The 10,244-nt window shown below is 42.4% G+C and overlaps 2 protein-coding genes across 5 annotated transcripts; both read left to right on the top strand.

The window, feature by feature from the left end:
* Positions 1 to 59: 59 nt before the first annotated feature.
* On the top strand, positions 60 to 5,926 carry LOC108112659 (nuclear pore complex protein Nup214). Its single transcript, XM_017222791.1, has 8 exons — positions 60 to 168; positions 224 to 362; positions 419 to 2,157; positions 2,218 to 2,399; positions 2,457 to 2,798; positions 2,855 to 4,056; positions 4,219 to 5,725; positions 5,790 to 5,926. Exons 1-8 carry the CDS (start codon positions 133 to 135, stop codon positions 5,812 to 5,814), a joined length of 5,172 nt encoding a protein of 1,723 aa, XP_017078280.1. The 5' UTR covers positions 60 to 132; the 3' UTR covers positions 5,815 to 5,926.
* Positions 5,927 to 5,969: 43 nt separating this feature from the next.
* On the top strand, positions 5,970 to 10,229 carry LOC108112661 (chymotrypsin-like protease CTRL-1). Of its 4 annotated transcripts, XM_017222794.1 has the most exons (10): positions 5,981 to 6,300; positions 6,378 to 6,423; positions 6,503 to 6,645; positions 6,701 to 7,270; positions 7,633 to 7,681; positions 7,740 to 7,873; positions 7,929 to 9,382; positions 9,448 to 9,603; positions 9,659 to 9,823; positions 9,876 to 10,229. In XM_017222794.1, the coding sequence occupies exons 1-7, from the start codon at positions 6,090 to 6,092 to the stop codon at positions 8,312 to 8,314; spliced, it is 1,539 nt and encodes a 512-aa protein (XP_017078283.1). In that variant the 5' UTR covers positions 5,981 to 6,089; the 3' UTR covers positions 8,315 to 9,382; positions 9,448 to 9,603; positions 9,659 to 9,823; positions 9,876 to 10,229. The 4 variants fall into 4 exon arrangements, with proteins under 4 accessions (XP_017078284.1, XP_017078283.1, XP_017078282.1 ...); XM_017222795.2 differs by having other exon boundaries at positions 5,970 to 6,083; positions 7,929 to 9,603; XM_017222793.1 differs by having other exon boundaries at positions 7,929 to 9,603.
* The last annotated feature ends 15 nt before the right edge of the window (positions 10,230 to 10,244 follow it).

Raw genomic sequence — 10,244 nt, 5'->3', positions numbered from 1 at the left:
GACCGTCCAGAAAGTGGCGCGAATTTGGATTCACAGTATTTATAACTTTTAAACTAGCAGCCACTCTGCTGGCCAAAACTAGAAACGGACGAACTGCAAATATTCGACAAAATAATAAGAAAACAAGCGAAAATGGCGCAAACTGCTCCAGACTGCAGGGATACGCAGGTGAGTAGAATGGCGTATAACTAAGATGTCAACAATTTTAATTATTTTGTTTCAGGATTTCCAATTTAAACTGCACGACAAACTTGTGGCGTTCAAAAAATGCGGCGAGCCCCGGAGCAATGTGAAATTGCTTGCGATCTCCAGCAGCCGGGGATTGCTTTTTGCCGGCAATCCGACGCAGCCGGAACTTAAGGGTAATTTTAAAAATTTTAGGTAAAATTTTTTATTCTATATCATAACCTCTTTACAGTGATAATCGTTAAGGATCTAGCGAATGCCAAGACCACAGAGCAACAGCCGCAGGCTCGTCTTTTACAGCTGCCCAGTGTTCCGAATTACATCGCCTGCAGCTCCGATGGAAATCTTCTTGCCGTAAATTACACTCAGAATGGCACCAGCTTATTAAGCATCTATGCGGTGCAATCATTTATGACCCCGGATGTTCGTCCTGTTTACAATATTCGATTGGCGGCCGAGGACCACGTGCACGCTGTCCAGCTGCTCTGGAACCCGGTTCTGCCTAACAGTCTGGCCGTTATTCTAAGCAACGGAGCCCTAGGCATGTACGCCTTAAAGGAGGGAGGAAACTTTGAAATGCACTCCCTTGACAAGAATCAGCAGGTGAAGTGCGGCTGCTGGTCGCCAAAGGGTAAGCAGATAGTACTTGGCTTTCCAAGCGGTAAGGTGCAGCAGTTCAAACCGGATCTGACGCCAGCCAAGACTCTGTTGTGTCCGCCAAATATTCATGATGCCCCCTTCGACACAATCGCGATCCAGTGGCTATCAACGTTCCAATTTGCCGTGATCTTCTTGCAGCATGGGGAGGACTGTAATCCCTCACTGTACATTCTTAATGCTCCAAAGACAGGTCCGCCTAGCTACATTAACTATTATGACATCTGCTACAGTCTAAATGGCCCAAGGAATCATCAATTTCTCTTTAGTCATGTGCCGCAATGGAATCTGCTCCTTGTTGTCTCGGCCAATGGCGTGGAGGTGGGAGTTATGGCAACATCCGATGTTGGGGATACACCCGCCTGGCATCAGTTAACATTGCTAGATGAGGCCCGCATTGAGATGCCCCTTAGTGAGAACCAGGATGAGACTTTTCCGTTAGGATTTGCCTACGATACGTCTTCGACGCATCAGCTGACAGTCAACGAACAGAAGCTTCAGTCTATGCCAATGGTGCACGTATTGAGCTCAAATGGAGCTCTACTGTCATTTAACTTCCTGAATTTAATGCCCGCAGCAGTATCTGTTTGCTCGCCGCCTCCCCCCGTGGCAGATACTTCAGGGCAGTTTAGGCCGCTCAATACATTGCTTTCTAATGAGGATGAGAACCAGCCAGTAGTTGCAGCCAGTCCGCCACCCAAGACACCTGCGGTAACCGCTCCCTCTGACATATCTTTCGCCTTCACGCCGAATACGGTTACGTCAACTCCAGCTCCCTCAAAGGAAAAGCCACCATCGCTGTTTTCCGGCTTTGGAGCAGCTGCAGCCAAAGCTCCAGCTTCTCAACTTTCGTTCGGAGCAGTTCCAAATTCGGCTCCACTTTCATTTGGTGCCGCAACTACCTCAGGTGGGAAGCCAGCCACCGCATTGGGTGGTTTTGGTGCGCCAGCGACAAATCCGTCGATTGGTTCGATGTTTTCAGCACCGGGAACGAATACCTTCGGCGCAATTGCTCTAAACAAACCGACAGCTGCTTCTGTGACGCCCCGCCTACCAGCTTCCGAGACAGCCGCTTCACCAGCAGTTCCTACTCCCGCTCCTGCTTCTGTTAACAAGCCGCTATATACTGTCCCCTCGACATATACACCGGTGGCCGCTAAAGCACCTCCGGCGGCTCCGCCTCCAACTGTAGTAGAAACCCTTAAGACGGATGACACGGAACCTATTATTAAAGACATGATTGCACTACAAATCGAGTCCTTTAGCCAGGACATTCAAAAACAAAAAGAACAGACCAAAGAGCTGCTTAAAGGCGTATGTTAATAACTTTGTTAGTATTAACTTGGTTATAAATGTTTTATGTATATTCCGCAGATAGCCGCACCGTCAGCTCTAAGAGTGTACGCAAAGCGTTTGGATGATCTCCAGGAGTTAAATGAACAAGCCAAGGATGTAGAGTTTGAGCTGGATGTACAAGGACTGAGACAGGGTCTCAATGAGGCTTATGCTATTGTAGCGGAGTGTCGTGGCAAACTGGAAATTTATAGAAAACCTGAGTGGGTTTCTCTTTATCTTTTATTTAAAAGTTATTTTTATGCCTTTTTGTCTTTTAGAATCACACGTCTGATGAACTCAAGTTCCTGCGATCCCGCAGGTCGTCGAATGCTGGCTCGTCTTCAAAGCTACGTGGCCGCCAACGAGGCCCAACTGCGCCTCGCCCAGCAACATATCGATGTGCAGTGGGAGCAGTATCAGGATGTTGTCAGACGCAATTCCAAGTCTCGCATGCACATGCCTTGTCTAGAGGGAATTTACCAGCGACTCTCTAGACTACAGAACCTCGCTTCTGATCAACGAATTTTACAGAACAGTATCAAAGCCAAGCTTAAGGAGCGCGGATTACTTCAGGCCGCACTGCTCGACCAAGAGAACAGTCGCAGCCGCACCAACGAAGCGTTAGTTGATGTTTTATTTTTCATTTTTTAAATGTAACCATTAATTTATTATCCAGAGTGGACACTTTAGCCGACTCCATTCTCTCGATGAGCCTCAGTCAAGTAGTGGAGTCCAACGCGGCTAAACTTACCCAGCAGAGACTACAGAAGATACGTAAAGTTGTCCAGCTGCAGAAGATCAATATTATTTGCCCTCAGCGACCGGATCGCGTGGGACTCAAGTCGGAAGTTATTTTAGAAACCAAGCGTAGAGCGGATCAGATTAAGAAGGCAGCTGCTAAGCCCACAACTGCCAACAAGCACACACAAGCAGCTGTGGTTTTACCTCCTGCTCCAGCAGCTACTCCCATGCCTCAAGTTCCTCATACTGCGGTTTCTCAGCTGCCAAAACCAATGCCTTCCAAACCGACCGCTGTGGAAAAACCTGGTATTCCTACTCATCCCGCTACCCCTATTGCTACGCCATTCTCCTTTAGTCAGAGCAGCCCATTTGTGAAGACGTCCACTGTGACGCCAACGACAAACACTCTGACACCTGGAGAAGCCGCCAAACCGGGTTCATCCATATTTGGCGGATTGGGCACCGCGAGTCCCAGCTTTAGTTTTGGTGGTGGAGGTACAAAGCCGGGTCTCACATTTGGGGGAGGTTCATCATCTGTGGAATCTGCTTCAATACCAAAACCAAACATATTACCAACGATTGAGAAAGATCAGAATGCACCAGAGCCAGCTAAACCAAAAGATCAGAAAGTAGGACTTGAAATTAAGCCAATGAAAGGCGCTCCCGAAGTGACAAAATTAGCGCCACAAACACCAAAAGCCGAAACCGCGAACAAGTCCATTAGTTTTGCTGGATTAGCTGGAACTGGCGGTTCTGTGGGAAGTTCCTCTGGCTCTCCTTTTAGTTTTGGTGGTTTAGGATCATCATTGGGCTTTGGAGGAACCGCTCCTGCAGCATCAAAACCCGAAGCTCCCAACAAAGCCATCACCGTTACAACGGCATCGGCTTCTGCTGCTCCATTTGGCATGTTCTCCGCATCTTTAGCTAAACCAACCACGAGTGAACCCACAGTGACTACAGTCACTAGCTCCAATACTGTAATTAGCAAGCCAACGCCTGCAATTGCTACGATTGCTAGCTCAACAGGCGTTTCTGCTGCTCCGTCGGTGATTACGACGAGTGGAGCAACCACAAACTCGGATCCCATCGGCGGTCTTTTCAGCTCTGTTAACATTTGCAAGCCAAACATACCAGCAGGTATGTACGTTTTTGAAATTTTTACGATTTACAACGAAAGCACAACACAAGTTCCATTAGTATTACTGAATTGATTGAACATAAATCTCAGTGAATCCAAACAACTACGCCAAATATTAAATAGCAATATATGATTAATATATTTCATACATTTTTTTACAGAAGCCACAAAGCCAGCCAATATTTTTGGAGGTCTTAATAGTGGTCCAGTCTCCAGTAACTTTTCGTTTGGCGGAGGAACTGGAGATACGGGAAAGGGATTATTTGCCAGCATCACTCAAGTAGCAACTTCTACGTCAGCTTCAACCACTTCGGCAGAGGCAATAAACAAAACTGACACCGTTGCAACAACTGCAACCGCTGCTCCAACTACGACTACGCCTGCTGCAACAGTCGCAGCACCAATTTCAGTGTCATCAGCGACATCTGTAGCACCTGCAGCATCGACAACAACGAGCTCAACGTCTAGTAGCACTGTACCTGGCAGCGCCTTTTCTTTCTCGAACGCTTTTAGCAGCCTTAGTGCGGGAGGTGCTACACCTCCAGCTTCCACAGCAGCAGCAGCTCCTTTGACTGCAAGTAGCTCCACCGCATCCACAGTTAGTAACTCGTCTTCAGTGTTTGGAGGTGGCTTTGCGGCAGCAACATCAACTCCGGCTCCAGTAGCTAATCCCTTTCAATCGGCTGCAAAGAGTACTACACCTTCGAGTGGCAATATTTTCGGAAGCATACCTAAGCCGGAGACCAGTGTTTTTGGAGCAACTACTGCTGCTCCTTCGAATTCCACTGTTCCGGCAACAGCAGCTGCACCACCTTCAGGTCTCTTTGCATCTGCTGCTATTAGTAACCCGTCCCCATTTGGAAGTCCTCCTGCTGGAGCACCTGCCTCTGGCGGGAACATTTTTGGTCAGGCCGCAAAGTCAAATGTTTTTGGACAACCGACACCAACAGCTGAAAGCGGAGGATCAATTTTTGGAGGTGGAACCAATACACCATTTGGATCAAGCTCAATTTTTGGGGGAAGTAATCCGCAGAGTCCTGCCAGCGGTCCCGCTGCTGGAAGTACTTCAATATTTGGTCAAAATGTGTTTGGCCAGTCAGCGTCAGCTTCACCCGCTGCAGGTGGAAACATATTTTCCAATCCTGTAGGCACCCCTCAGGCTTCTGCTTTTGGTGGCGGAGGAAATTCGATTTTCGGTTCGCCTGCACCATCTACTGCTACGCCAGTCTCAGGCGGATCGATCTTTGGAGGTGGTACCACTTCTGGTGGATTTGGATCCTTTTCACAGACAACACCATCACCGGGAGTCTTCGGTGGTGGATTTGCCCAAGGCGGCGGAGGGTCAGTGGCACAGTCTGGGTTTGGATCACCACAAACGCCGCAACAACAACCGGCGCCTGGTGGATTCGGAGCTAAGCCCGTATTTGGAGGATCGCCAGCCTTTGGAGCGAGTCCCACTTTCGGAGGAGGAGCCACATTCGGTAGCCCAAAGGGATTCGGTGGTTTTGGTGGAGCCACACCTGTAGCCTCACCTCCAGCCTTTGGTGCTGCACCGAAACCGGCACAAGGAAACATATTTGAAACACTTGGCGGTCAGGAATCTGGCCTCTCCTTTGGAAATCTGGCACAAACAGGGAACTCAAATACCCAGAAACCAGCATTCGGAGGGTGAGTCAAAGCGAGAAGTATATCAAGATGAAGTATGACTAAAAACAAACATTTTTCATTTCAGATCTAGTTTCATGAATTATCGTTGAGTTAAAAATGTAAATGTAACGTGAATTCAATAACTTTGTTTGTCCAATTTTTGATTAAATTTGATTACTACTTATAATACGAGGATAGCTTCATTAAAATAGTTTAAAATCGCCAAAATGTGTTTGAATATATATTTATATAATTTATTTTCTACGTTATTTTTTTTGTATGCGCAACCCTTATCTTACGCTTTCAACACTCGTATCAGCTTCATTCGAAAGAGTCGCTTTCTGTGCTTTGGTCAGCTCGGTTGTGGATTTTGTTTCTCGTAAGCATGCTGGAACGTCTAGCTGGGATTGCTTGGATCATTTTGCTTCTTTGTCACCGGGGCGGATCCGAGTTATTAGAACAAAATTGTGGAACTGGAAAGGTGTACTCGTATAGGATTCACAACGGCGTTAATGCAACTCATTATGACGCTGCCTGGTTGGTAGCCATTACAAATGCCACGCACTTCTTTTGTGGTGGCTCTCTGATTCACAGACGTTTGTATTCTTGCATAAAACGAGATTGTTTTATTAATCATTTTTTCATTTTTTTTTTCATTTTCATTAATTTTTAGGCTTTGTTTTGACTGCTGCGCATTGCTTAGTTCATAAAGATAAATTGTAAGTATTATAGATTTTACAAGGGCTTCTAGATTCATCAGAAGATGCGTGTTATTTCTATTATTTGTTTTTATTATAGATTCGTGCACTTGGGAGCGCTCGACCTAACCAAGCCGGCGGATACGAAAGCGGTTGCTACAAAATATATACATCATTTATATAAGGGTTATGATGGGAATGATATTGGGCTGCTTAAACTGACCAGCAGTGTCAACTACGATGGTATGATACGATAAAGACGACGATAAGCAAATATACTAATGAAAATCTGTTTTAGTCAATATTCATCCAATCTGCATCGTTTTAGATAAGCGTTTTAGGGGATATGTTGACTCAATGAAAACGTTCAAGGCCTTTGGCTGGGGATCAACAGAAAAAGTTTTGCAAAGCAGATTTCTTCAAAAAATCAGACTTAACCATTTACCTCTATACGACTGCGATTTGGAAACCCAACCAAATGGCAGTTCGAAGCAGCTTTGTGCCGGTTCCCTTGCCGGAGACACTTGTGATGGTGATTCTGGTGGCCCATTGACAAACAGTGTCAACTTTACAGTCATCGGGCATCGTGAAGTACAATTCGGTATAGTAAGTTATGGCAGGGTAAGCTGTGATGGTCCAGCGGTTTATACTGATGTAACAAGTTATGTGGATTGGATTCAGAATACTATTAAGGAGTATGATACTGTTGATGTTGATTCGTCAATGATCCCGCATGTGCCCTTTAAGTCTGTAAAGGCTCAAGATAAGTGGTTGTACACGGATTGTGGTGGCGATACCATAGCATCGTATTTACAGGCTAAGATTTATGGAATTAATTTCTTGGGACAGGGTGTACTGATAACAGACCGTAAGTATACGTTTTCTTTTTTAAAAAATTTATATATTTTCATGGAATTCAGAATTGATAACAAGATTTTTAATATGGTAAATGCACGTATATAAATTTATTTCCCATTCAAGAATACTCATATTACTTCTGAAATAGTGGCCGATTCGACCTCTCAACGTATCGCTAAAAGTGCTGTTATTTGTTCTTTACTGGTTAATGAATCTGTTGCTGATATTGCCTCTAAATGTTAGCTTAATGGATTGGCATGGTTAGACAATTTTTTAAATATTCTGAAATATATTTAAATTAGCAAGAACAAACTTGTGTTAGCCTTTGTGTAAAAGCGAATATGAATAATTTATGGTTATTGTGCTTTCCAGGATTTGTCATTACAAATGCCAGAGGCTTGCCAGCAAATTATATTTCCTTGTAAGTACTACCAAAATGTTATTAATTCATTAGTAAATTTATGGCAAATGAACCACAGAGAAGTGAGCGTATTAGGGATGCAAAATGAATATGAATCCTACAGAGTTCAGTCCGCCTTCAAGCACCCGCAGTACTCAAGCGTCTTCAATGATATAGCCCTAATAAAACTAGATCGATCGGTGACGGGTCCAGGTAACTTAATTTATGCAACAAGTATCTCCTGTACACTAGATTTCCCTTTTTGCAGACGGAATGAAACCAATTTGCATGCTGGCCAACGTAATGGACCGGCAGAATGCCGAATCTAGTCCATACGTCACTCTATTACACTTTGTGGAATCCAACGACAGCTTTAAAGTATTTGAATATAGCGCTGCACTGGTTGATCGCAACGATTGTTCATATAGAGCCCATGTACATATCGAATCGAATCAACTTTGTATTGAAAGCCCTCGCGGAATGAATCAGATTTATGGAAATCCAGGCGACATTCTTGGCAGCAGGGTTATGGATTCGGGAAAGGAACGTCTCGCCGTGTTTGGCCTTGTTAGCTATTCATGGAATGGTCTGATCGTTCTTACAAACGTTATGAGGCATACGGATTGGATTGCGACTATAGTGAAAAATAATTAGTATTGGTCTTTACTCATCTTTTATTAATGTAATGTACTCCTTTTATATTCTATATACCCATATTCCATATTCATATATCGTTTAATATGTCCTGCATGCATTGTGAACGAAAATATATATTTTTTATTTATTATAATTTATATATTATTATTATTTTATATTTATTTATAATTATTATAGATGTTAATTATAAAAATCATTGACGTTAAGTGTAAAAGCTATCATCACAGATCGCCCTGATTGTATTAATGTCCTATTCTTGTATGGTATAAGGGTGTGTTATATTCGATGAAAAGTATGTATTGTAATAACGTGCAAAAATGAGTACGTGTTTGCAACTATTTAATGCTGACTCGCATGATAAGAAATTTATAAGAAAAACCAGTAAGCTCAACAATTTGTATTCTGAGTACACACATATTTGTAATACATTGCGTTAGGAAATGAAGACGAAAACAACTCGCATGAGCAATCATGTTATGTTTATTTTGAAGATCTTTAGAAATTAATAATTATTTCATTTATTTAAATATTTTCCTTTGGTATAATTCCTTATTATACATATTTTGATCACAATTATAATCGCTCAATCGGCTTGTATGCTTCCAATTTACATAAATGAGCAAAGTATTTAAAAACAATATACACCGATGAGATCGGCAACGGTGCGGATTCTAATACTGTTATCAAGAGTGGCTGTGGATATTAAAAATTATTTAATTGAATTCACCAACATAAACAATCATTTATTTAATAAGGACCATATATCTTAAGTTTTATGTTTTATGTTATGTTTTTTAAACTCGTTAATGATCTAATGGAAATTTGTCAAAACTACCAATCCCAAACCTGCTGTAATTAATGGCTCCAAAAATATAATGAAGCGGAACAAAAAATGATTTGTAAGGTTTATTTAGTTATTAGTTATGGTCTATAACATCAGGCAATTACTTATTTATAATTGTCACACTGCCAAAGTCATAAAAATCATGAAAGCTCAGTGCTCACTTCGCAATGATCGCGTTCAAACTATCAACAGTGATCGTCCTGATTCTGTTTTTATATGAAGTAAGCTGAATCGGATTTTAAACCACGAAATAAAAAACGATCTGATTATAAAACATTTTGTTTAGGTCGAATGTAAATTCGAGTTTACTAACATAATATGTACCTCATTGGACAAGGAATTTATGGATTTCGATGCATGCTTCCTGAAATCAAAAAATCGGACCTATAAGTTTATGACTTTGAGGACAAAAATTTTCCAGTTACCATTTAACGACTTAGTGGTAAGTGATTTAAATTTCCGATTGACGTCTTGAAATTAACAATGATGTTTTTCAGGTAAGGATTGAGTTGCTAAAGAGGATGAATGGTTATAAACCGTTTCTCTACAACCTGACGACTGATTTGTGCGAATATTTCAAGGGAAGGCGACATCCAGTGGTTCGATTCTTCTACGAACTTTTTGCCCAATATTCCAACCTGAACCACACTTGTCCATACAATGTATGACCTTTCTGTAGGTTCAATCGATATTATAATAACTTATTAATTACAGCACGATATATATGTGAAGGAGCTGCCTATCAACTTTTTGGATCCTCAGGTGACAGTTGCTCTCCCGTTTCCGGAAGGGGATTACTGCGTGCATACAGTTTACACAATACGTGGTCGACCGCGTATGAAGCTTAAAGTTTGTGCTACAATTTACTAAAACTATATCGTTTAACAATGAAAGTAAACTGCTATTTAGAGAGGTTTAACTTCCAGTTATTCAAGTTGTTTTCGTTTTTCTCTCTCACCCATTACAACTAGTTAAAGTTGAAGGGTTTGCCCTTTTAGTTAACATAAAACTTTTCGTGATGTACTTACCATTTCTTCCAGACTTTCTTATTGGTTACAAAACTTCTACGGAAAACTTGAACCA

The sequence above is a fragment of the Drosophila eugracilis genome, unplaced genomic scaffold (genome assembly GCF_018153835.1).
Source record: "Drosophila eugracilis isolate 14026-0451.02 unplaced genomic scaffold, ASM1815383v1 contig_90, whole genome shotgun sequence".
NCBI lineage: Eukaryota > Metazoa > Arthropoda > Insecta > Diptera > Drosophilidae > Drosophila > Drosophila eugracilis.
Note: the sequence above shows the minus strand (reverse complement) of the source record. Positions and strands in the feature narration are given on the sequence as shown.